The sequence below is a fragment of the Poromitra crassiceps genome (assembly GCF_964638095.1).
Source record: "Poromitra crassiceps genome assembly, chromosome: 25".
NCBI classification, from domain to species: Eukaryota; Metazoa; Chordata; class Actinopteri; order Beryciformes; family Melamphaidae; genus Poromitra; species Poromitra crassiceps.
In genome coordinates, this window is record NC_139649.1 from 319,515 (window position 1) to 346,540 (window position 27,026).

At 43.3% G+C, this 27,026-nt stretch overlaps 3 protein-coding genes across 4 annotated transcripts in view; all 3 read left to right on the top strand.

The window, feature by feature from the left end:
• Nucleotides 1–1,432, top strand: part of plxnb1b (plexin b1b) — a 63,367-nt gene extending 61,935 nt beyond the window's left edge. Inside the window, exon 37 of the mRNA XM_083660670.1 lies at nt 77–1,432. Coding sequence (XP_083516796.1) covers nt 77–181 — 105 coding nt within the window. The 3' untranslated portion in view covers nt 182–1,432. The remainder of the gene's footprint in view (nt 1–76) is intronic.
• A 2,242-nt stretch (nt 1,433–3,674) lies between these two features.
• On the top strand, nt 3,675–15,185 carry LOC310798602 (putative peptidyl-tRNA hydrolase 2). Of its 2 annotated transcripts, none has more exons than XM_083661144.1 (7): nt 3,675–3,836; nt 4,889–5,002; nt 8,363–8,434; nt 8,540–8,614; nt 9,018–9,115; nt 9,428–9,586; nt 13,819–15,185. In XM_083661144.1, exons 2-6 carry the CDS (start codon nt 4,895–4,897, stop codon nt 9,537–9,539), a joined length of 465 nt encoding a protein of 154 aa, XP_083517270.1. In that variant the 5' UTR covers nt 3,675–3,836; nt 4,889–4,894; the 3' UTR covers nt 9,540–9,586; nt 13,819–15,185. The 2 variants fall into 2 exon arrangements, with proteins under 2 accessions (XP_083517270.1, XP_083517269.1); XM_083661143.1 differs by having other exon boundaries at nt 9,472–9,586.
• Nucleotides 15,186–17,330: 2,145 nt separating this feature from the next.
• The window catches only part of setd5 (SET domain containing 5), a 72,749-nt gene continuing 63,053 nt past the window's right edge, over nt 17,331–27,026 (top strand). Inside the window, exon 1 of the mRNA XM_083661101.1 lies at nt 17,331–17,724. The gene's annotated coding sequence lies outside the window, so the exon portion shown is untranslated. The remainder of the gene's footprint in view (nt 17,725–27,026) is intronic.

The window sequence follows — 27,026 nt, forward strand, 5'->3', positions numbered from 1 at the left end:
GTCACCTCTTCACCACCTTCCTCCTCTTCTCTTCATCCCGCCATCATCGCCTTCCTCCTCTTCATCTTCCCGTCAGATCATCACCGCACTGGAGGAGGACCCCACGGCCCAGAAGATGCAGCTGGGCTACCGGCTTCAGCAGATCGCCGCCGCCGTGGAGAATAAGGTCACCGACTTGTGACGGAGGAGCTCTGCAGCAGACGGGGTGGAGGCTGTAGATTAAAAGGCAGCCAGGCACCCCGCATGCTTTTAAACCTGGAAGCAGGAGGAGAGCGGACGGAAGGAGGAAAGACTCTTCTGTCTGAGGAGGGAAGTTCGGTGGGAGAAATGTGGATTTGGAAGATTCACATAAGTTCACAACCCAGCAGCACCTCCTTATTTTATTTTTTCCTTCTTTGTTTTGTTTTTTTGCGGCAAAGGGAGAATTGTGAATTTTAGGCCCCATGTACTCTGCGGAGCCATGATACAGTGCAGTATCTCCGGACCCATGATACAGTGCAGTATCTCCGGACCCATGATACAGTGCAGTATCTCCGGACCCATGATACAGTGCAGTATCGCCACTTCCAAAAACCCGGAGAACGAAAGAGGTGTCATGCGAGAGATTCTGTTTCCGCCTCCCGCCTCTCCTGCTTGAACTTCGTTGAAGTTTGGAGGAAGAGTGTTCAAGTGTTCTGCCTCGATACGACGTGCTGGAGTTCAAACTGTCTGAACGCTAACCTGACTTGAAATGGGGGATTTTATATCATTGTTTTCCTTCCTCTCCTTCCCCACCCCGCTCAGATGTCAGTGCATTTGAAAGAGGTACCTCTTTTGCCTTGTCTGCTTGTCGTTGCAGTTAGTGGTCAAGTCTTTATTTCTTTGTGTGCATCTGTGAGTGTGTGTGCAGAATAGCCCACTTGGCCTTGGTCTTCAAGCCTCATCTTCAGGCTGCGATCATCAACACAGTCGTATGAAAAGATATTTTTCTGCCACGGTACTCTGAGTCACATTTCTCTTCATCTGCCATTTGAAACATATGGCGCTTGCCCTCGCAACATGATTCAACTATGGAATATAAATTGTTAGATGTCATACAACCATTGTTTACATTTTGGAGGATGTAGTCGTCTACATTTTGGAAATATTAAGAAGTGAACTTAAAGAGTGACTAAACCCCAGGGTTTACGTCATCTTTACAGGTAACTGGTTTTCCTGGACTGAAACCTTCACAGCATTTGTTTCTATAATTCCCTTTATTTTGAGCAGAGTCCAATTACTGACAGGAGGGGAGTTACACAAGTTATTGCCACTCTCTACCTCAGCCTACTGTGCTGCATCAACTAAACACCCCCCCAAACATACAGCTTAAAGGAACAGCTCACCCTAAAATCCAAAATACATTCCTCTCACCTGTAGTGCTATTTATCCATCTATATCGTTTTGTGTTAGTTGCCTGAGTTTTGGAGATATCGGCCGCAGAGTTTCTGCCTTCTCTCCAATACAATGGAACTGGATGGCACTCGGCTTGTGGTGGTCAAAGTGCCAAAGAAATACATTTGAAAAACTCAACAGCAATGTCTCTTTCCAGAAATCATGACCCGGTTACTCAAGATAATGCACAGACTTAAGCAGTCTCATGGAGGAACTATTTTATTTTTACCAAACTACACCCGCTAGCTGCTAGCTAGTTCCTACAAAAGAAAATAGTTCCTACATGAAACTGCTCACAACAAAGTCTGTGCATTATCTTGAGTAACCGGGTCATGATTTCTGGAAAGAGACATTGCTGTTGAGTTTTTCAAATGTATTTTTTGGGTGCTTCGAGCACCACAAGCCGAGTGCCATCCAGTTCCATTGTATTGGAGAGAAGGCAGACATCTCTGCGGCCGATATCGCCAAAACTCAGGCAACTATCCCAAAATGATATAGATGGATAAATAGCACTACAGGTGAGAGGAAAAATAATATTTTTCCTATTCTGGATTTTAGGGTGAGCTGTCCCTTTAAGGTTCTAACCAGCTATCGCCACCAGTACGGCAGCACAGCACATATCCGTCCTACAAAGGATACGTGGCATGATGCATATACACTAATAAAAAGAGACACATTCTCATTTGCACCTGTACACACCCTGTGTACACACACACAAACACACACACAGACACATTTCACCCGCGATCCAGACATTTCTAGTCGATTATTTCTGTGCTTTTGAAGCCATAAAGTGCATTGACATTTTTAAGGTACCGACATTTTAAGGTTTCTTGCTTTTATACTTACTCATGTTGATGTTGCTGTAGTGTTAAAGTCACTGGAAATACGTCGGAGGAAAGACGAGGCAAAAATCCTTGCATGAAGATACTACTTTTATTGTGCAATTGATTCCCTGTTTCCATTTTGTGTTTTAACATTCCTTTTTTTTAGGTTTTGAACAAGGAACAATGTGTTGAATCATGCCTGCCCTTGTTCTGTTCCAAGCCAAGGCCACGGTACTTCTTGACATTTTTGGCAGTCACATCATGCACCCCCCCACCTCTCTCTCTCACCCCCCAGTTGAAATTGATTACATATTGAGCACACCGTGGCGTTGTTGTTGTTTAGATTTGATTTGCCTGATGATGGAGTGTTTTGTCCTCACTGGTTCACTAAGTGTAGTTCATTTTCTTTTCACACTGTTCTGCTTTCTTTTGGAGCAAGGAGGCTTTCCATACACATTTTTGATGGTAAAGTGGTCAACTTCATGTACCAGAGAAGCTTACTGAGCTGCTGTGTTTGCTGATATGTCCACTGCCAGCTTGGAACTCATTTAAAGGACAAAGACTGGGGGCGCGCTCTTGGCTTCCTCGTGGTTCGTGACCAAAAAACAGACGAGACAGCGGAAAGGATTATGTTTAAAACCCTGCTGTCCTATTTGAAGTTTGTAAGGTGAATCAGCTTTGGGCCTTGAGTCGTGGTGTGTGTGTGTCATTTCCGGGTGCAGCCTCAGCATGCCAGAATGTAGCCCATAGATTTCTCACTACAGTACTTAACACGCAAGCAATTAATGACTCTAATGACTCATTTGTATGGATGGTTGGTTGTGTCCTATGCTTTCAGTAACCCGACTCTGCCAGACGGGGGCGGTATTGTGTCTGGCAGAGTCAGGTTATGCTTTCAGTGCAGATGGGTATGAAAGCCCAGTGATGGTTGAGGTAGGCCATTTGAGGGAAAGCTGTAACTGTTTTAGGCTGTATAAATTTGGCGATGTAGAGCAGGCTCTGCAAGGAGCAATTTTAAGGACGTTTCCTATTTTGCGTGTTAATATCATTGTACATAATGATTTAATAATGTAACTGTAGTGATTTAACCTGTTTAATATGAGAGTGCAAATTCTCACAGATGGCGGTGTAATAAAGTATTCATAAAATGATATCTGTGTTGTATTTTTCTGACACCATAACCATCAGCAACACCACCATTAATACATATTAAACCCCCAAGATTTTAATTTCTATGTGATCTGATTTTTGTTATCTTTATTATTATTAGTATTATTGATATGATTTGTAGTCCTGAATTGCTGTCTTCTTCTTTCAGGTTTAACGGCAGCTTGCGTCCTTTGTGTTGCATTACTGCCATCTTCTGGACACTCAGTGTCAGATGTTTGGTGACGGTATCCGGTAAAATCCAACACATTTGTGTCCAAAATGGAGTAAAGACGCCGAAAGTCAACACTCCCATCTCGCATTGAATGTCATTATTCTATAAATTAAGAAATTGTTTCATCGCCGCTGAAAAGGAAGACAGAAGACCTCCAGAAATTGCAGACAAGTTGCCATTGGCATTCCTGCTATCAAGCTAGCTGCGCAGAACAGGTAACGTTAACCTGTGCGTTAGCTTAGCTAACGTTAGCACGGCCAATGGTAGTTAGCTTGCTAGCTTTAGACTAGTAACGTTAACTAGCAGCTGATTGATAAATATTATGACGATTACATGTGTTTATTAACTTAAGGAATGTGTCTACTTTTTGCATTTGTGTGCCATTGATGCTTGGGGCGATTATAATTTGTTATTGAAATATTAGCCTAACGCTAAGGGGAAGCAAGCTAGCACACGTTAGCTAACGTTACTACGGGTGGTTACTTTGTTTTCATCGATAATCAGGAGTGTGGTTAGTTGGCAAACCAACAGTTAATCCCCCACATTAATAATATAATCTAATACATCCTGTTGACTTGTAGTGCTTATTTTGTTACGTTACGATAGAGATTAAGCTATAGTTTAGCGTTAGCTAACTTTGTCTTTAGCTCCAACAATGATCCGTTTTCCCGTTTATGGAGAGAATGTAACGGTATCCATTCAAAGTTTTGTCTATTTAATACGAACCCTCCGCAAAACGGGAAAACCTGAATCCATATGTGCATTCATTCAATACAGCACACAGCACTGATTTAAATAAAATCTCAACTGTTAAAAGCTGTTCGGCTCCTATTCCTACAATGTTTGTCCCATCAAAACACCAAGGAGGGCAATAGCAAGCATTGTGAAATAATAGCACAAATGTATTTTTTTACTTAAATCAAGTGTTGCTTGGTGAATCACTATGCTGAAATTACCAGAAGACCTTGACAATTCGTTAAAGATCTCTCAAGACCTATTCTGTGTGGTGCGCAGTTTTTGCCATATGCATGGCAGTGTGGAATGGCATATTAATAGTGCTTAGAAATTGTTTGGTTTCTCTCCATGCACGACAGAACAGGACATTTGCTATCTAGTTAAAGTATAAAATAATTGGGATCGCACATAATTACACTGCCCACAATAATTTTTGATGCAGTAGTTTCCAGTAACATTTCATTTGTTTATCTGACATTCAACATTGGTCCAGTACTGTGCAGGGCTGAGTGTTTTCTTTCCCCCGTTGCAGCTCAGAATGGAGCCGTCGGAGCAGTCGGGCCCAGAGTCGGGCTCTCAGGATGTCAACCCTGTGTTCCTGCAGCAGCTGAGAGAGCTGGACATCCCCGAGGAGGCAGCCAAACAGGTGGGGCAGCACACAGCTTCATTACATTATACACTCAATGGCTTACGAATACGACTACATTAAGGTGACCAGACGTCCCCGATTTTCGGGGACAGTCCCCGTTTTTGGTGACCTGTCCCCGGCTGGAGCTGTCCCTGAAAATGTCCACGATTTTCTACTGGCGTCTGCGGCCGATATGACTCTAGAGCCGTTTTCCCACATGCGTACCGGAAAATTACCTGTAAGTCAATATCGGACATTTCCCTTCACACCTCTCCTCTCGCATATGGGAATCTAGCAGCGAAATTGCCTGTATGTTGGGGGGCGGGGCGGCACTGCAGAGCGGGTGGGGAGTGACGTGTCGGCAAAACTCCGAATGGTGAAATAAGTTTGCTTGTTTATCCGTTCACCTGCGTCGCGTTGAAGCACTTTTTACAGACTGGCTTCGTTTGATGTGTCCGGGCTTGCCTTCGCTGTCGGCAACGTAAGCAAAATACTTCCACATTTTGCTTCGTGCATTTGCTTCGTCTGTGTCTCTGTCCCTGTCGGGCTGTGACTGAAGGAGGAGGACGGACTGTGGCCAGAGAGCGAGCAGGCAGCAGAGAGGAGAGAGGGGAAAATCAGCACGCCCACACATTATTATCACGTGATCATTTCGCCAGTTTGCTGTGTGCGCGAATGATTACATTATGCCCGCTGGAACATTAAGCAACGTGTGTACACCTCGCCCATGAGAGTGTCGCGGGAAATGACTGGACCCGTTCTACACTTGAGTCCGCTATCGCGCATACCGCTCTTCTGACTGGCTCGAAACTGGTGAAATGTCCGCGATGACGGGGTCGCGCTTATACCGGAAAACAACTTTCACACATGCAGGCATTAGACCACGTTCCGGTCATTTAGCGGTACAAAGCGCATGTGGGAAAACGGCTTAGCTCTAGCAGGCTCATTCTTAAATCTCGAGTGAAGATACTTACAGGGTATGTCTGTAAGACCTACAGCATCCATTGGAACCAACAATGCCATGCTACCTTGTCGGGAAGGGGGCTAAATAATGAATTTTGAAAAACCGGCATATATGGTCAATTTCAAAGGGGACCCTTGACTGTTCTCATCTCAATATATCTGAATGAGAATGGATTCTATGAGTCTATGTTTTGATCCAGGCATCCAACAAGTGTTTACATGTTCTGCTGCAGCTCTTTCACTAGATCTTGAACAATGAAGAAGCAATTAGGACTCCACCGAAAATACTTTTTGAGATCTGAGGCTATTCATAAAACATCCGGCGCTGTAGGTTCAGAAGGCCAGGCCTAATGATGCTGGAGAACACATTGACATTTTGTAAAGGGGCACAGTGAATGACGTGTGTGTGTGTGTGTGGGGGGAGGGGGGGGGGGGGTTGTACTGTTTATTACAGTACAACAGCCATGGACAAAATAAATGAAACTGGAATTATTTATTATTTCATAGGTAATAACATTGGATATTTTTATGATATGTTGATTGCCGGACTGGAAATGTCCCCGATTTTCATTTGATAAATCTGGTCACCTTAGACTACATGCACGCTAATGAGTCATTCTTAACCGCATGAAGGCAATACTATACAAGTCTGAGTAAATTGCCATGTAAACGCCTTCATCTGATTACCATGGCCCTTCATTGGATTAATGTAATTAGACGTAAGCATAGTTAACACGTTCACTGCCAATGACGTGTTTTTACTTCAAACTAAATCCAACGGTTGACTGCCAATGACGTGTTTTTACGTCAAAAAAATGATTTTTTTTTTTTGACCGTGGGATGTGCATCTAACCCTTTTACATCTCTTATATAATTATTGGAGCCACCGAACATGTACAACCCATTCCACCGACCCACTAAGTGGCGACAGTGCTCTCCCAGACTAGAGGAAGGCAAGCAAAAAGCATGTGTGAGGAAGCCATTCTCATGAAAATGGATGGCGAAAACGCTTTCGTTTTCGCGCTGATTGCTGGCGGTGCGGGATTGCAAATTTGCATAATAGATTACGGGTGGAACACACTTTGAAACACGCAGCATAAATAAGACCAGAATCGCAAAAGCTTCATCAAAGCTCTCAACACAAACCACAAGAAACGAGCGAGCCGATCCAGACTTGCACAGCGGCCGCCAGCAGACAGGCAGCAGCAGCAGAAGCAGTGAGCCTGGTGACGCGAGGTTACAGCAGCAACAGAAACGAGCTTGTGACATGCCCGCTGCAGCCAAGAAGAACACACACGGAGGGAGGAGTTTGAATGAGAGGGGTGTTTCCTGCTGTTATGGAGGAAATTACTGTTCAAAACTATTGTTTAGATGTCTGACGTCTTACTGATGCCAAAAATGAATGGTTAAAGTGACTGTTCTATCGAATTTCACAAAAAGCCATTTATCTCAAAATAATTTTTCAGACGCTGAAACGATGCTGTATTCAACTGCTAATGCTTACATAACTACTAACTCTACAAACTAACTCTTTTAGACAGAGAAAGCACACATTCTAATAGTTATTTTGAGATATTGTGTGTTCACAAAATCTTAGCAGAAAAGAATCCTCGGGTCTTGAAAGATGAGCCAGAATCCTCAAAAAAACCCTCTGGCAGAACCTACCTACAGTAAAAAAAAAAACGGCTGGCAGTGAATGTGTTAACATACCCACATTTTCGCTCAAGCTTTGGATTTATTGGGGCACATAAAAACTTTTTGTCAGGATTCTTTTTCTTTGTTTTGTTTTATGTTGCATGGCATGAAGTTCTCTACAGCAATCCTGATAAACATGACGCAGTGCTGCAGCCTGACAAACAGTGGTAGCAAACGGTGATGAAGAAACCCTTTGTTAAACCAAACAAAATAATTGATTGTGTGTCCACGTTTCCAGGAATAAACACAGTTTCTGGCTATCTGTTCTCCTGCCAGTGCCAAATGGTGTAGGTAGCCAAGTATTCTAGTTGCAAATACACTGAGCTTGCATAATATGTTAGCATGCGTCAGAATCACAAATAGTATAAGAATATCTTTGGTGCCTTATCTGAGTTTCTTATATCAGTGAGCTACATTGTCAAGTTAGTTAATATCGCCATAGAATGGAGGCAAATGGTACAGCCGTTCGAAACTCCCGAAAAGTTGGCGTATCCCTTTAATCTTGCAAGGTAGCTGGATTTGCACGAGATCGTGCAAAACCATTCATCTGGCAGCGTCCAGGTTATATGGTGCTTACATCCACCACCTCAAAACGACAATGCCTGAATATCCCAAATATTCGCCACTATTTCTCTCTTCCACCTTAAGACACTGTGGCTGTAGGAGGTGCTGTTGAGCAGATTTTTTTGAAATACACAATGTCATTTTAATGTCTTCCAGGCACTCCTGCACACTCGGAATGTGTCTGCCGAGGAGGCGGCCATGTACTACTTCAACAAGCTGGAGAACGAGGTGCCCATAAGCCTTCTTAGGCCTTAGTCTCCACAGGTACAGCTTGGTACATTAGGCCTGCTGAGCCAATGCTCAGTGTTTCTCCTTGTCTACTCTGACCCTCAGGAGGAGGGAGACGATGACCTCATGTTCAAGATGGTGTTCGTGGTGAACATGGACCTGGCCATGGGTGTGGGAAAGGTCAGTACGGTGGACCCTTAAAGCAAGAACATACATGTTTTTCCGGGACATCCGAGACAGCTTGAGACAAGAGAGCTAAGGTTTTCTTGAAGACAAATCCTGAAATACCTGAAATTGAAGACGCAAAAACAGTAGCGAGGGTGATTTTAAGATGGCCATACATTTTATGACTTAAACTTGTTTTAATTACAGTAGGGCCTATCTCCAACGTTCCATGTCCCTTAGACAAGACTTATTGTGTGTGTGTGTTGTGCGTGTGTGTTGTGCGTGTGTGTGTGTGTGTGTGTGTGTGTGTGTGTGTGTGTGTGTGTGTGTGTGTGTGTGTGTGTGTGTGTGTGTGTGTGTGAGTGTGTGACAGATTTCCATGGAGGTGTGACTCTTTTCGTGCTGTGTGTTTGTGCAGGTGGCAGCCCAGGTGGGCCATGCTGCTGTTGGTTTGTACCAGGCTCTGCAGGAGAAGAACAGCTGGAGGGAGATGGCCTGGAAGTGGGATCATGGCGGGTAAGGCCTGTGTAGTCTGTTACCTGGAGAGCAGGCACATTGAATCATGGTATTTGTGTCCTATATGCTTTTCTTTCATATCCAGTTGTTCCTCGATTCGGTCCGTTTTTTTTGGTAAAGCCTACAGTATATCACTTGGGACTCGAGTAACAATTTGAATTGCCTGAGATTTCACTTGATGCATGAAGAGAAGACTTGAGACGACTTGGATTCTGGTGACTTGACTTGTGCTTTGATGTCTTGAAAGGGTTGACTCTTTTTGATGCAGAGACAAGAAGGTGGTGGTGATGATCATGTGTTGTGTTGATGCAGAGCCAAGAAGGTGGTGGTGATGATCATGTGTTGTGTTGATGCAGAGCCAAGAAGGTGGTGGTCCAGGGCACCAACATGGCTCATCTACTGGAGCTGCAGGCCCTGGCCATGAGCCTCAGCCTGCCCACCTACCTGGTCCAGGATGCAGGCCTCACCCAGGTCAGAGAACTGCACTCACCTTTTATATCTGTCTCACCACATCATCGTGTCTAGCTTCTTTCTGCCTTCTCATTCTCTCATCTGGTTGGGAAATTATTAGAAAAATGGTATCGAGCTCACTGTATTCAAGACTGCTTTACGTGACACTGTGACAGGGCCTGGTGGGTATACAGTATGTGACACTGTGACAGGGCCTGGTGGGTATATGTGACACTGTGACAGGGACTGGTGGGTATATGTGACTGGTGTTTTTAGTAAGAAGTAGGCCATTTTTCTTCTTTTTTTCATATAGATTATGAAAGTGCAAATTGTAACTTTCAACAGGGTTGGGAGTAATACTTGTATTTAAAATACAAAATAACTCTCCCTCACAGCTAGTTGTTCATACTAGCCCAGTCCAGGGTCACCTAGAGACCCCAGCCTTGGAACCACACCTTGTTCACGTTTTGTTCTTATATGTTGTGTTGTTGTTTATTCAGGGAGTAAAGATACCAAGTTTTATTTTGCTTATTATGACACACTTACAATCAATGGTCCATGGCCACGGATAAGTTACATTTTATTTCCTTTAATGTAAATGGAATATTGAACCCAATCAAACGCAGTAAAATTCTATCTAAAATGAGGAAGGAAAGGAACAAGCTCAAATAGTATATTTGCAAGAAACGCACTTGGATGATAACGAACATGTAAAACTGAAAAGAATGGGTTTCACTAATGTGTTTTTCTCTTCATATACTGTAAATCAGGGCATCGTAGAGGAACTATAATTCTCATATCACGCAAGGTAAACTTTGAAAAGGTATTTGAAATGGGAGATAAGGAGGGTAGATTCATCTTGGTGAGGGGGAAGATAGATGGGAATCCAATTACCCTCTTGAATATATATGCACCCCCAGGAAGTGATTTTGTTTGTTTTTTTCAAAAAATTTGTAATATAATGGTAACAGAGACAAGAGGTTTCCTTGTATGTGGAGGGGACCTGAATTTACATTTACAACCAAGATTAGACTCCTCTAGTAAAAAAAACAATGTCACAAAATCTCTCTACAGAAAAGTGAATACACTTTTTGAGGAAACTGGTCTAATTGATGTATGGAGAGACTCTTTCCATAACAATGTGGGGATATCAATGGAAGTCTACTACCGGTAGATCACAAATATGGAGGGAATTCACATGGAAATGCATCATTAGATATTATTTATTACACCATCTCAGAAAGCTCACTATGATAATAACTCATCTTCTTGCTGGAGAAACTGTGGAAGTCAAATAGCACATCACTATCATGTATTTTGGGACTGCCCCGTTATCATGGGTTACTGGAAACAGATTCACGAAGCTATACAGGATGTTTTCGAATGTGTAATACCCCTAGTAAAACAATGTATTTTGGTATATCGGAAGACTGGTTGAAAGAAGACAGATATTTGATTAATATATTGCTGGTAGCTGGTAAAAAAGCTCTCACCAGGAAGTGGTTATCACAGGAAAGCCCTAAAGTGAAAGAATGGATGAATATTACGATGGATATATATAAGATGGGAAGACTAACTGCTGTTTTCAATCATAAAGTAGAACAATTTACCTCAAGATGGAAATGCTGGGTTCAATATATAACACCCATTAGGCCAGATTTGATCTTTTTGGACCCAAGATGAATGTATAGTGAAAAGTCGACTCCCTGTTTTGTATGTTTGTCTTTTGTTTTTGTTTGTTTGTTTTGTTGCTGCTGTTGTGGCTGTTGTGGTTTTGTCTTTTCTTTTATTTCTCTAAAAAAAAAAAAAAACTATGGCAGTACATATCTACAATGTATACAATGCAAGTATGTATTGATAATAATCTGTCAATAAAAAGTAAAAAAACAAAATACAAAATAACTGTAGTACGGTAACTGTAATCCATTACAGTTGCATTTTAAAATAGCTGGTATGCTGAATACAGTTACTGTCTTTAAAAATAGATTACTTTACGGTAACTTTATTTGTTTTTGTTTGATTTTCTCTATTTGATTTCCCATAAACAGATTTTTTAAAATAAAATCAATGTTTTTTTTACATGGAAATATAATGCATTTTACTTACAAACATGTTGAATAAGGTCGCAACATTACATCAGTGTGTGTGCAGACCGCATTGCCCATGCGTTTGCATACATTCAGAATGAACCAGACAAATTGGCTCAGCAAGGCTATTTTGAAGTGCTAAGCGATGCCTAGGCTCTGCTGCACCGTAGTTCATCACTGAACTATATTGTGTGTGTGTGAGTGAATTTATGACATCGCTGATGATGTCGTCAGTGGAATTTATGTCATCGATGACCTCATCACTGAACTATACACTCATTCACACACCGACGGTGTCTGCAGCCATGCAAGGTGCCAACTGCAAGTGGAGCAGTCGTTCTCAAGGATACTTGGACACACTACTAGGAGGAGCCAGCCTCGTACCGGAAACCTTCAGATTCCTAGTCGACAGCTCTGAGCTAATGTCGCCCCATTTGATGTTCCTACTCCTAAAAGCAACATTCAGAGAAAATCACACTGAAAGTTGGTGAACAAGCTTAGTTTGCTAACAAATTACAAGTATTAGTGATCCTAAAACTGTTGTTTGTTATAATGAGTGCATTCTTCAACATCTAAACTTGCGTAATATGAAACAAAAAACAAACTCTAAAAATAAAAATAAAATCTTGATTTGTGTGATTTCACGGTTGCCTATTTGTTACTGCTTTCAACAGGCTGTGTCACGTATGGTAGAAAACATTGACAATATCTGACATTTTAAAATACACTTGTCATTTCATATTGGGCACTCGATATGAGCAAAGCCCGGAAATATTAATTGTGATACTATTTTGAGATACAGTATTTTGGTCTTTGTCCAATATTGTTGTTGTTCATTAACTGAGCCACTGAATGGAAACATGCATGGTAGCAAGGGGTTTACTGGAAAATTATTCAAATTTTATATAAAAATATCTTTACTAGTTAATTAAACTGGGACTAGTTTAATTTCACTGTTATTTCAATGATTTGAAGAAAGGATAGTGAGAGAATTATATGAATCTCTATTCGGATCCCCATTTCCAGTATAAACAGTTGTCCATCTGTCTACCAAATCATATTCTTTTTTTTTTTTTTTTACTTTTTATTGACAGATTATTATCATTACATACTTGCATTGTATACATTGTAGATATGTACTGCCATAGGTTTTTGTTTTTTTAAGAGAGATAAAAGAAAAGACAAAACCACAACAGCAGCAACAAAAAAAACAAAAAAACAAGCACAAACAAACAAACAAAACAGGGAGTCGACTTTTCACTATACATTCATCTTGGATCCAAAAAAATTAAATCTGGCCTAATGGGTGTTATATATTGAACCCAGCATTCCCATCTTGAGGTAAATTGTTCTACTTTATGATTGATAACAGCAGTTAATCTTTCCATCTTATATATATCCATCGTAATATTCATCCGTTCTTTCACTTTAGGGCTTTCCTGTGATAACCACTTCCTGGTGAGAGCTTTTTTACCAGCTACCAGCAATATATTAATCAAATATCTGTCTTCTTTCAACCAGTCTTCCGATATACCAAAATACATTGTTTTACTATCTAGGGGTATTACACATTCGAAAACATCCTGTATAGCTTCGTGAATCTGTTTTCAATAGCCCTGATAACAGGGCAGTCCCAAAAGACATGATAGTGATGTGCTATTTGACTTCCACAGTTTCTCCAGCAAGAAGATGAGTTATTATCATAGTGAGCTTTCTGAGATGGTGTAATAAATAATATCTAATGATGCATTTCCATGTGAATTCCCTCCATATTTGTGATCTAGTACACTTCCATTGATATCCCCACATTGTTGTCCATTCTTCCTCAGATATAGCCATTCCTCCTTCATTTTCCCATTTTTCTCTTATATATGAGGTAGAATGTCCTTTCAGACTTAACAAGGACCTATATGCAAGATATAGTTTTACTACTGATATCTGAGTTGTATGCTTTTCTAAAAAGTTCTAATATACCTATGTTTGCTTCGTTTACATTTTTTATCTTCTTTTCAAAATAATGTCGCAATTGGAGATATCGATAGAAGTCTTGATTTTCTAGCAAGTATTTCTCTTTAAGCTGTTCAAAGCTGGGAAATGATCCTTCTTCCATTACTACCAAATCATATTCAACAACAAAAGTCAGATGAAGTCTGATCTCTTTGGCAGGTGGAGGCGGGCTCCCGCACCGTCCTGGCCATCATGGGCGAGGAGGAGATGGTGAACAACGTCACTGGAAGTCTGAAGCTGCTCTGAGGGACTCTACCCCACAGCGGAGAGGCACGGCTCTGCAGTGCCACTCGGACGACCAGCAGAGGGCGCCGTCCACCCGGCGGCAGGGAGGGTCTTGGCATGCAAGAGCGCAACAACAACCTTAACAAAAAAAAAGAAGAAAAAAAAGGGAAAACAAGACATGTCCCAACACCAGACGACAAACACATTTTTTTCCTCCCTTTCATTCTTTGTCTGAGCTGCTGAGTCGCTGCAGAGCAGCAGGGGAAAGGGAGCCGTTCCTCACAGAGCGATGAGTTGAAGGCACCTCAACACATGTTTCCTGTTGACCTTTCTCTTTTTCAAACGGGGACTTAGTTCTGCTAGTGTTAAAGACAGCTCGTCTATATAGAAGAGAGCCATATCCAAGTTTTAAGATAATTTAAACCCCTATTCATCCCAGTTTAAGATATGAAGGAGATGATGCAAACATAGAACATAGCATTTTGGTGGTTGTCGTCCAATATTGTTGTTATTGTTCTTCAAGGAGCAACGTATTGTAACGCATTATATAATTGTAATAAAACCCATAACAGATGTAGGATCTCCCTGTGGAAGTAAGTTACTACTCCTCAGTGAAGGGTAGCCAATTAACTGATTGATATGTGAACATTCATTTTTGATGTTTAAATGATATTGTGTCTGTATGCAACTGTTCTCCCAAAGATCCCTATCCTATAGAATCAATAACATGACTTATTGTTAAATGGCTATATTTTGTTTACATATGCCTCTTAAGGCCATATACTGTATAATCTGTTGTGTGCCATCCTTAACAATCTGTACAGTTACTGGACTTTGTTGCGTTGTTTTTTCTTTATGCAAAAGAAAAAACGTGAGCTTCTCTCAGTTATAATTCCTGTATTTCATGGTAGAATTTGAGGGTGAGTGATTATGTTGCTGGAGTGGAAATTGCTACTTGGTCAAGGCCTCTGTTGGGCCCAACTTTATGCACTCACTGACTAGCTATGGTGGATAAAGGCTGTTTACAATAGTGGATTTTGTCAACTTTCAGGGATGCAAAGTCATGGATAGTGAAAAAGGTGACATAGACACAAAACCATGCACTTCAGTGCCCTATTTTGGCATGAAAAAGGTGACTAGTTTGCATCCCTGAACTTTACAACTTGGGAGAGCAGAAATGTATTGCTAAAGAATGTGTATGATGACTGGGTAAAAAAAAAAGTCTTGCACAATAATAGTCAATGTATGAGCTGTTGTGTGTCCCCATGTCCTTATTTGCAGCAAATACTATTTTGTGGGCATGAGATGCCACTCCACAAGTCGTCATACCTTAATGTAGATTGTATTTTATTTCAACACAAACCTTAAAAAGTAATGGCAGTGTCACGCATGCAATATGAAATGTATATAATGCTAAAGAGACCATGGGAATCCTATAGCCGTGTCCATTTTAATAACATGTACACACTTTGATACCTCCTGTGTTCTACCATCATTTGTTTGAGTGTTTCAGGCCATGGATGGAGACGATTAAAATGCCTCCAGACCAACTGATGGAGCTGATTTTGTCTTTTTCCCCGACATGATGTAGTGTAAGAACATACGAACTATGCAAATGAAATGGATGCGTTGCATGGCCGCATGGGGGAGGGTTGAGTAGTATTTGCTGTGGTGCAGTGCTCGGCTAGCTGGGCCTTGTGATGACATGTTTTCACCGCAGTATAATGGCAGCGTTCGGCCTTGGTCTGTCAGACTGAGAGCTTGCTGCTGCTGGGGAACTTGGAAACTGTCATTCGACCAGAAATGTCGTGACGCGCCCTCTTAGTTCAAGCGGAACCCGTTGGACCGAGGCGACATCCACAGAACACCCTCGAAAAATGCGATTAGAAAACGGATAGCCAGCCCTGATCATTTCTGTGGCGGAGTCATTTTGGATACCGTTGTAAAATACACCAAAAAACATTTAATATCACCACCGTCTGATGATGACAGATTTCATTGCGCTCTTATAGCGTTTCCTAATTCTGTTGGTGTGTTATATCATCTAACTGACACTGACTGCATGTACGGTGACGAAATATCCACTTTGTACCAGATGCATGTGACTGCATTGTTCTCTATTTAGGCTATATGACTTGCAGGCTAAACGTACCCAATCAATTTTCCACAGAGAAAGGGATGGTTGGCTGTCACCATAATCAATGTTTCATGATTTCGTTTGATAAAACGCGTGAGATTTGTATTATTATTGAGAGATGTACATATTGGCAGATGTAGATACAATCTATGTAACCATTTTATTATTGTGCTTTCTAATCTTGTCGCTCGTCAGACCACTGCAACAAATGACGTTGCCATTTATCACCTCAGCCAATCCAAAGTCGTCTCCCAAGTCCCATGACATGACAAGAAACCAATCGTGTCATTGTGCCTATTCGTTTAGAAGTATTTTAGTCCAAAATTTATTTTCTTTTTTGCAAGTATTGAAAATGTCTCCGTTTCACGGTTTGCTTGTTAATCCAACGTGTGTGGCAGTCTAGCATAGCGTGTAATTGACTGGAAAACAGGCTGCTTCTCCATTATCGTCTAACTATTTAAAATAAGTGCGATCGCTTCTTGCTCGTTCTCCTGGTAAAACTCCGTGGATAGTTTGGTATGGTAAAGCCCATTGATGTGTCTGTGTATGAAGAGACTGATTTAGACAGCGGGTCAGTGGAGTAGGAGGGACCAGTAATAAATAGATGCACTGGTCAGTTTCTCTGTCCAATCCCTTACCAGATGCTACCAGAGCGACACCTCATATCCAGTCATTAGACAGAGATGGGGCTGACCCAGTGGGCTGACCCTGCCTCTGTTGTCCCTGGAACTGGGCCCCAGAGACCCCGTGTAGCCGAGGCTCGCTACTATGTAACGTTATTGGTATGAACTCAAGCGTCTTCCATTGTCGATAACCCTGAAATTAAAAAAAATCGATAGTCCCACTAACGAATTGAAATTAATTCCACGGCATTTGCATTTAATAACGAGGCATTTCCCAAAATTTTGAAGGCACAGATCCGCTCTTTTCTGTCAAATTATCTCCCGAATCCATCGAAATTCACTCGGCCTCTCCTGCTTTCTGTGCCACCAGTACACATAACATGATGAAACTGAATGTTAGCACTCCTCCTCCTCAAAGCAGTGCCCGCCCCTCTTTGCGTAGTTGTCGAGAAAAAAACTCTCGCGCTCTAATTGACCAATGGCTGACGTGCTCGTCTGGTTTACATAATGACTGACACTTTTCTGACCAGTCGTTTGCGAGAGGCGGGACGTCAACTCAAGGCCCGCCCCCCAGCTCTGGGCCCCGCCCAACGAAAGAGCCCCTGCATGGTCGCCTAGGAAACCCCGTGGCGTGGTTGTGTGTCAGTTTCGCTGGGACCCGCGGTCGATGCCGGCGAGGAGGGGGATGGGCGCCTCTGCGAATGTAAGGACCCGAGACAGAAACAGAGCCCTATATCACATAGAGCAGCATACCCCTTTATAAATATCGACTGTAAATATATAAAACACTACAATAAATGGATTACACCACCGGGGATCTATCATAGACACTCAATGGAAGCACTGCACGTGAGCAGCACTGGGAATTTAACTTTCCGCCTATGCGTGGGGCACACTGAGAAGTTTGTTTCCTACCCCTGGAGAGGGAGCTACTTTTAAGGGCAAAGGATACAGGAGACACCGAGGCTGAGATACTGGGCCTACTGGTCTGGTTGGATTTGATGTTGGGATACCCGAAGGACTTCCTACTGTACATTATTATTATTGCCTTGTTTGCAGTGGGTTGGAATGTCTCTTTAGGTGAGTGTTCTCTCCATGTATATACGTTTATTATTTGTTAATAACGTTACTCTTATTATCACATCTCTGGAGACCGTAGCATAAATACAACAGACACTAACCATGTTTTCGAGAAAGCCAACATAGCTAGCAAGCTAACTAACTTGGTTAGCCGAGTAACCCAATGTCCACTTGGAGTTGTTTAGAACAAGTTGTCTGTGCACTTCCAGGTGGTATGCTAGCTTCGCTGGCCCGACATGCTCGCATGTTGACGGGCTGCCTTGCAGGGCAGCTCTCGGCTGTGTCTGTCTGCACGGATCCTCCATGGCTTTTTGACCAGCTCCTCGTGTTAGCTTGTTATTCCGGGGCATACACCACATCACACTAATACTTTGATAACGGTTGATTATTTCGTGCAACCATGTTTCATAAGCTCTCCACAGCATTCTGCAACAGTTTTCCAGGAGTTTGTCTCAAGAAGCCCCATCAAAGGTGTCTTAATTCGGTTAGCTCACCTCACCGTTTCCACCAGGATAACCAGTCTTATCTAACTTGCATCATGTTATAATAACTATAGGGAATTTGACGTGTTTGGCCTCATGACCACAATGGATCCTTTTCCGAACCAGTAATAAATACCTCTTGGGTTGTTGACTCATTACAGTGGGGTTGACTACGTTTCGACAATGTATTGCTGTCATGGTCTAACGTACCTTCAAAAACACGTCAAAACATCATGGGCAGCACATTATATGGATTGTATGTGCTTGAAAGCGAGCAGGAGAGACAGACAGGCACACAGTTATGTGGCTAGTAGCACAGACAGACCCGGGCAGGGGAATCATGCAAACTTGTTCACTTGAATCCAAAACGGCTATTTCTGTGTGATTGTTTTGACGTCAGTGTATGAAGTGTTGTTCTGGGACCACGAAACTGTCGAATTTAGGTAGTTACCTAATGTCACGAGTCTGTATATGGGACCTATCTCAATCCACCAGATGCTGTGGGATCTTAGTTAGCAGACATAGGTAACAATGCTATGCTAGCCAGTTAGCTAACTTTTTGGATGTTTTCCAGTTGATTGTGTCCTTTAGTTCAGGCCTGTATTTCACATCATAAAGATTGCGACCACTTCTGTATTTGGCAGTTGCCGACGTGTTTATCAACTCAACACGCCGTTGTTGTGGGTTTTTAATTATATCTGTTGCGTTTTGTTGTCTGTAAAACATTATGTATTCATTGAGGAGGTGTTTACATTATGTTAATGCATTTGGCTTTGGTAGCGTTGCCGACTTCACTTTTAGGCGTGTGAATCGAGCTGAAAGGTCGGCGTTGTTTTCCCCTGTATGTTGGCGTTTTTCTGTGTGGGATCTGGAAATCAGAAAGGCAGATCTGTTGAGTAGTGACTTGCTGTTCTTCGTCCTCACCTCCCCCACCTACCAACCCCCAGCCTCTCCTCTGTAGCGGTGGAGGAGAGAAATGGCTGGTATTTTAGATTTGAGAAGGCAGCTCTCGTTTCCTTTTTTTAGCCTCCATTTTTTTTATTTCAGCCTGCGTGTGAGTAAAATGCGAGTGGCACCGTCGAGCCAGAATGCAGCGATCACAGCTGCGAGTTTCGACCAAGTTAGAGCCCTCGTCCTGAGACACACACACACACACACACACACACACACGCACACACGCACACACACACACACACAGCCTCTTATGTTGATAGGAAGCATAGCGTTGTTTGATCATCAGAAAAAGGGGGACTTTCGGCTTCGCTGCTGCAGTCAGGGATCAAATTCTGCTCGCATGATTGAGGCCTTTTCACTAACGCTATGTAGGTTACTCATCACTTTGAATGTGGCACTAAAACGGAAACGTTCGCATTATCCAAGTGTGCGAGCTCATTTAATACCTCAGATGAGCGCTGCCCGGGGCCGTATTTCGGATTTTTATGCATTTTAGCATAAAAATCTATATGCCGGTATATCTCTATAGTAATGTTTCTTGTGGTATTTGTCAGAAGAAGCCCACATTTGAGTGCACCAATGGCTGCCCCAGCCTTCGCCTGCGTAGTTTCCCCTCGCTCAGCTGCACCACGTAGACGTTGCTCTGCGCTGTGCGCTGAGCGACCCGGAGCTCGGGGCAGCAGACACAGAAGAGATCTCCCTGCCCGGTTTAGGCCAATCAATGTGCTGCCGGATGTGTGACGACCTCGCCGCAGCGAAATGTTGTGTGACCCCTGCCTGTGTCTGACGTGTCGTTAATTGGTTTTCTTGAGGGAAGCAGCTGGTCATATTCCAGTGCATACTTCCCTCCGCTCATGCGTCTCTACATTTGCTCATTAAAGATGAATTAACATGGGATGTTTTAATAGCATCTTTGAGCTCAATGAGATCAGCATGAATTCATGTCCAGCTATCTTTCCCCCCGTACCTTGATCACGTCTGCTCCAATGTGTTATAGCCTAGCTCCAGTAAAAAAAAAAAAAGTACTTAAATCACATTGAGTCCCAACTGTAAATTATTATTTTATTTTTTTTACCTGCACCACACTCTTTATTAAACCTATTTAAGATTGGGACATGTACGTGAGGTTTCATATGACGGTGAGCGGTCGTCGACCTTGCTTCACAAGTACAAAGATGACAGCCGCGGCCCGTGGGGTGGTGTACAGCCAGCTCCAAATATTTTGGTTGATCTGGAAGCCTGGCTGTCGGTAGCCACATCGCAGTGAGCAGAGAGCCTCGTTTTCATTGGTTGAGGCTCACATTCTCTGAATATGTTTCACATCTTTTAATAGACTGTGTGGACTGCAACCTGCCAACCTGGCCACTCATAACCATTGGAAACATGAGCCCCCCCCCCCACACACACACACACAACACCCCCCCTGGCCTGACCCTTCTTGTTATCTAGAACAAATGCTGCGCTCACTACCAGAGACAAAGACACGTACACAACACAGCCCCCTAAGAAATGCAGGGGGAATTTGGGACACAGGAAAGCACACACAATGCTGTGCTTTCTTAGCTCTACCTGCTAGCCTGGGAAAGCTAAGAATGTACCGCCTGCTCGCTCTTAGCTCTACCTGCTAGCCTGGGAAAGCTAAGAATGTACTGCCTGGTCTTTCTTAGCTCTACCTGCTAGCCTGGGAAAGCTAACAATGTACCGCCTGCTCTTTCTTAGCTCTACCTGCTAGCCTGGGAAAGCTAACAATGTACCGCCTGCTCTTTCTTAGCTCTACCTGCTAGCCTGGGAAAGCTAATGTACTGCCTGCTCTTTCTTAGCTCTACCTGCTAGCCTGGGAAAGCTAACAATGTACCGCCTGCTCTTTCTTAGCTCTACCTGCTAGCCTGGGAAAGCTAACAATGTACCGCCTGCTCTTTCTTAGCTCTACCTGCTAGCCTGGTAAAGCTAATGTACTGCCTGGCCTTTCTTAGCTCTACCTGCTAGCCTGGGAAAGCTAATGTACTGCCTGGCCTTTCTTAGCTCTACCTGCTAGCCTGGGAAAGCTAAGAATGTACTGCCTGACCTTTCTTAGCTCTACCTGCTAGCCTGGGAAAGCTAAGAATGTACTGCCTGGCATATTGTGAAATTAACGCCATGTTGGTTTTTCAGGCCTGTCAAGTAGCTTCAGATGTTTTACTGGTAAATTGCAAATGGATTGCATTTATGAAGTCAGATACTTGTGTTAGGGGTGTTAGGTTAGACTGGTTGGTTGAAGGAAGTCTGTTGGGGAGTTGTGTTTGCTAACTTGCCTTTGAGAGCTTGTGTGAGCTTGGAGATGTGAGGAATGTGCAGACAGACAGACAAGGTTAGTCTGGCCCACTTCTCTGCTCACTAAGGAGATCCAGTCTCTCTCTAACATGCTGAGCGTCAATCATTAACTGTTGGGTGACCTGGCTTTGAAATGACTGAAGGCCGCTTGTTAGAATGGTGAAGCGTCATGGAGGTGGTCCAGCATGTACAGCCTGGTTTGTCTTATAGAGAGTAGGTACGCGCTGGCTCGCGTTCGCTCGTCATCCAGACATATTTCTGCTCGTACAAGAGCGAATGAAGCAGGATGCTGGCTGGTTTCCAGACGAGAAGACAGGATCCTATCTGAGTGCAGACTGAGTGGAGGAGAGAGAGATGGAGCGGGGGATGTTGCTGCGAGGGAGGAAGAGAAGAGAAACGCCTCCTGTCTTTTGAGCTTTTCCATTTGCATGCTGGTGACTCTCCGTATCATTACATGGAGGGCAGGTGTAGCTATTGACATGCTAATAAGAGTGTGTGTGTGTGTGTGTGTGTGTGTGTGTGTGTGTGTGTGTGTGTGTGTGTGTGTGTGTGTGTGTGTGTGTGTGTGGTGCCTATGTGAGCATCGAGTCAAGTCAGTCTGAATGTTGTGAATCTCCAACTATATGAGTTAAATTCACAGGACAGAAGGACAGCTAATACATAGTTGTTTATTTCAACATAGATCAATTTGATTTGTGATTTCATTTTCACAACTGGGATTTTTATTTTCAATGTACAGTAGTAGTGTTTTTTCCTCCTGATGTCATACTGATATATGGCTGTGTGTGAGAGAGAGAGACTGTCTTTCAGTGCATCTCTCTCTCTCTCTCTCTCTCTCTCCATGTGGCTTCTCCTCAGCAGCTGCTGTGTGTTGTGTTTCTCGTCGTCTTGCACAACGGGGTTAAAAACAAGTCGCTGTGACGCCTGCCTCTTTGCTGCGCTCCCATTGGCCCAGCGGCTCTGGAGCTGCTCCAATGGGGCGCGGCCATTCCTCAGCAGCACTGGGGGAGCAGTGTTGCAGGGCTCTGCTGGGTAAGAGGAGCAAGGCTTCTTGGGAGAATAATAATGGAGGAGGAGGCTGGGAGAGAGGGAGAGGCGGGCGTTCTACGTAATCATGTCTCTCTCTCTCTCTCTCTCTCTATCTCTCTCTCTCTCTCTCTCTCTCTCTGGTTTTATCACACCCTTATGTTCTGTCCTTCATTTCCTTGGGTTTTTCTCACCGCCTCTCACACAGAGAACATGGCTTTCTGTTGCTACTTGCTTTAGTGTTTAGCAGAGGGAAAAAGCTATGTACGATTTGAGTTTCTGTCTCCACCTTTTGAACTGCAGGCAGCCATTTTAAGTTTCACCGCATTGACCCCTTCTCCCTCTTTCCTTTCCCATCCCCTCCCCCAGCCCAGCCTCTCTCTCTCCCATGGAAGCGCAGGCTCTCTCTCTCTCTCTCTCCCATGGAAGCCCAGGCTCTCTCTCTCTCTCTCTCCCATGGAAGCCCAGGCTCTCTCTCTCTCTCTCTCCCATGGAAGCCCAGGCTCTCTCTCTCTCCCATGGAAGCCCAGGCTCTCTCTCTCTCTCCCATGGAAGCCCAGGCTCTCTCTCTCCCATGGAAGCCCAGGCTCTCTCTCTCCCATGGAAGCCCAGGCTCTCTCTCTCTCTCTCTCTCCCATGGAAGCCCAGGCTCTCTCTCTCCCATGGAAGCCCAGGCTCTCTCTCTCTCTCTCTCTCCCATGGAAGCCCAGGCTCTAGGGCTGGGCGATATGGCCTCTAAAGAATATTGCGATATTTTTCGGCTATATCGCGATACACGATATCTCGATATTTTTGAAATCTCTCATAAATGCTCGATTTAACCCTTCAGGGTTCATACACATTTTGACCAATGGATTTCCATGACTTTTCCATGACTTTAAACCACATTTCCATGACCAAACATTTTGTAAAGTCTCGTGTATACATGAAAAAGTCAGTGAGTAAAAATATTCTATGTAATGTAACTACTAACAGATTACAATAATTGAAAAACTAACATGGTCATCATTACTAAAACAGGTTACTAGCCCCAACACTGACGACAACCAAGATCTTAGTAGGGCTGGGCAATATGGACCAAAAATCATATATCAGTATTTTTAGGTTGAATGGCGAAATATGATATATCTTGGTATTTTCTACAAAGTGGGCTAGATTTTCAATTGTAAATTAGCCGGGCAATATAAAAAAAAATATCGCTTGACGGCGAGTGTCAAGCAAGGCAGCGGGAGAGTGTCTGTGTCGTCGCGTAGCGCGGGTGAGTGTGTCTGACGCGGTTTGACGCGTTTGACGTATGCATGTGATTCCCCCTCCCTTCCTGTTTGTCTGAGTGTGAGAAGGAGAGCTGACAAGAGGAAACGTGAAGCGAGTCATGCCGGCAGCTTACGTTATAAACAATGCGTGACAATTATACTCGAATGTTCGCGATATAGTCATTTACTACATCTCACGTGGCACAAGCCGCGATACATCGAGTATATTCGATATATCGCCCAGCCCTACCAGGCTCTCTCTCTCCCATGGAAGCCCAGGCTCTCTCTCTCTCCCATGGACGCCCAGGCTCTCTCTCTCTCTCTCTCCCATGGACGCCCAGGCTCTCTCTCTCTCTCTCCCATGGAAGCCCAGGCTCTCTCTCTCTCTCGCTCTCTCTCTCCCATGGAAGTAAGTAAACAGGACAATAAAGGAGAGCGGGCTGAATACTGCTCCATTAGCTGCTTCCTTGTGCCAGGTGAAGATTGCTAAAAGCACATTTCTGTTTGCTCAGAGGGTGTGTGTGTGTGTGTGTGTGTGTGTGTGTGTGTGTGTGTGTGTGTGTGTGTGTGTGTGTGCGCGCGCGCCAGTGTTTCCGCTAGACAAAACACCTGCAGGACAACGTGTCCTTTAAGATTTCAAATCCAGGACAATGGGGATAAATTCAGGACACATTAAATCTGTGTTTATTGAGCTTAAAAACAATTGATATAGGCGCTATATAAAGAATGACACACAGTGTTTCCCCTACCATTCTACAGGCCTGGCGGGCACGCCAGGCCAACGACGCCCCCGCCAGGCCAGAAGAGGAGATGCAAACAAAACCTTTATGGCATATTATTACAATACAAAATACTGGTGTTGACAGTGTTGACAGTCATAGAAGATGCCAAATCATTCAAAACAATACGCATTTTGCTTTTAGGAGCATTGTGCCAGTGTGCAGCGCTGTTCCAAAACGTGTCAACGTGTGTCGTTGCCTGGGAAACGCACATCCCATAATACAACTGTTCGCATCGCATCCTATAATAGTGATGATACTTGGGATGCCATTGCCAACATAGATGTGAACAGGTTAGCTAAAAGTTTAGCGTCACCAGCGAGGGCCCCCACCGTTGCGGTCGGGGTACGTTTCGAAATCCCTCCAGGCCTGACAATTTTTCTAGGGGAAACACTGACATAATTAGGCATGTAGATTTATATTTTTTATTTGAAAGTATAAACAGCCAATAAGACTCAATAAACCTATCATCTCCAGAGGTGTAACCGTGCTTTTGGGGTCACACGGTGCGCTCTCTGGTGTGGCGATGGTCCAGCTGGTCGTCTCGTCCAGGCGGAAAGCACTAGCATCCCGATACTATAATAGATCCATGTAGTGTCCACGTTAGCAAGCAGGCAGAAAACACTAGCCTCTATGTTAACAAGCAGGTGGAAAACACTATCCTCTACGTTAGCAAGCAGGTGGAAAACACTATAGCCTCTACATTAGCATCAGGCTACAGCAGGGATGAGTTCTCAGACGATAGCACGGCATGCAAAACTTTAGCCGTACAAACACACTTACTACAAATGAGTCAGGCTAATTGTACTAGAAAATAGTAGACATGGCTTGCTTTGGGTAGCTAGCGCTGCGTTAAGAGGAAAACACGCGTTTTATCAGTGCACAGCAGCGCACACACTGACACACACAAACTCCTGTCACCGTACTGTCAAAGCCTAACCTCGCATCACCAGGCTCTCTCAGAGGAGAGAGACCCCAACATTCAGTCCCGCCCAGCCGGCCCATTAGCCAATAGCATTTTAGAGAAACGTAATGTACTGTACCTCTAGACTGACCAATCAGACGCAGTTCAAGTCGAGCAGTACTAGCAAGTAGAGATGTAACGGTATGAAAATTTCACATCACGATTATCGTGACCAAAATTATCACGGTTATCGTATTATCACGGTATTCGTAAAAAATTGCTGAAAATGTTCAAAAACTACTGATACACTCACTGAAATCATTTCTCCTAGGCTGCACGTCTGCATCTGGGAGACTGTTGCCAACTTTGGTTGATGAGATGGACAGTATTTACCATGTTTTTCAAAGCACTGTAATCATGGTATCACGGTACCACGGTTTTAATGATAATGAAAATTTGAAACGGTACGTTATCGTAAGGAATTTTATCACGGTTATCATTAAAGCCAGTTATCGTTACATCCCTACTAGCAAGTTAGTTTGTCACACCAAGTGTGGAGCTGTTTGACAGTGTTACCAAACTATAAAGTGTGTGTGTGTGTGTGTGTGTGTGTGTGTGTGTGTGTGTGTGTGTTACATCCCTACTAGCAAGTTAGTTTGTCACATCAAGTGTGGAGCTGTTTGACAGTGTTACCAAACTATAAAGTGTGTGTGTGTGTTTGTTACATCCCTACTAGCAAGTTAGTTTGTCACATCAAGTGTGGAGCTGTTTGACAGTGTTACCAAACTATAAAGTGTGTGTGTGTGTGTGTGTGTGTGTGTGTGTGTGTGTTAGGGGTGGGAATCGCTGAGTAGCTCACGATACGATATCGTCACGATACTTGGCCCTCGATAACGATATTATCACGATACAGCGATACTGCGATAATCGATATATTGGAAGACGATACATCACGATACCTGTGTAACTGAAGAGAAAAAAATACCCCTAAAAGGCAAGAAGCAGGTATTATGTATTTATTAGCAGAATTGACATGAACTCTCTCAGAGTTCACTCACTCACTCATACCATTTTCGATACCACGGAGGAAAAGTTACACATTAAGTCTTTTTATTATTATTATTAAAACAAGAAAACCTACTGTATATAACCTACCTACCTATATAATTTCTAAAAGTAGATATTAATGATCAAGCATTTCCATTCATGTAGCCTACAGTATTTATGTTTTTGTTTCAACTACAAACATAAATAAACGTCAACTTGAAACTATGTTTGAACTACCACACACAGCATAATATTTTAGCCTGTTTATTAACTCATTGAGTGCCATGGACGAGTATGTTCGTCATTTCGTTTAGTAACGTAGAGTGCCAAGGACGAGTATGTTCGTCAATTGCGTTTTTTGACGGTGGGACGTGGATCAAAGCATCAGGCATCTCCTGTACAAATATGGGAGCTATTGAAGGTGTATAAGTAAGGGATAATGTATACTGAGCCGGTGATTACTGTGGAAATAATGACCGACAGGTGAATGATTTAGCCCGACGCGCAGCGGAGGGCTTAATATTCACCTGAAGGTCATTATTTCCAG

Coding starts and splice junctions, on each gene's coding strand:
- LOC310798602 (XM_083661143.1), top strand. CDS start 4,895: ATGGAGCCGTCGGAGCAGTCGGGCCCAGAGTCGGGCTCTCAGGATGTC. Junction 8,435..8,539: donor TCAACAAGCTGGAGAACGAG/GTGCCCATAAGC, acceptor TCTGACCCTCAG/GAGGAGGGAGACGATGACCT. Junction 9,587..13,818: donor AGGATGCAGGCCTCACCCAG/GTCAGAGAACTG, acceptor TCTCTTTGGCAG/GTGGAGGCGGGCTCCCGCAC.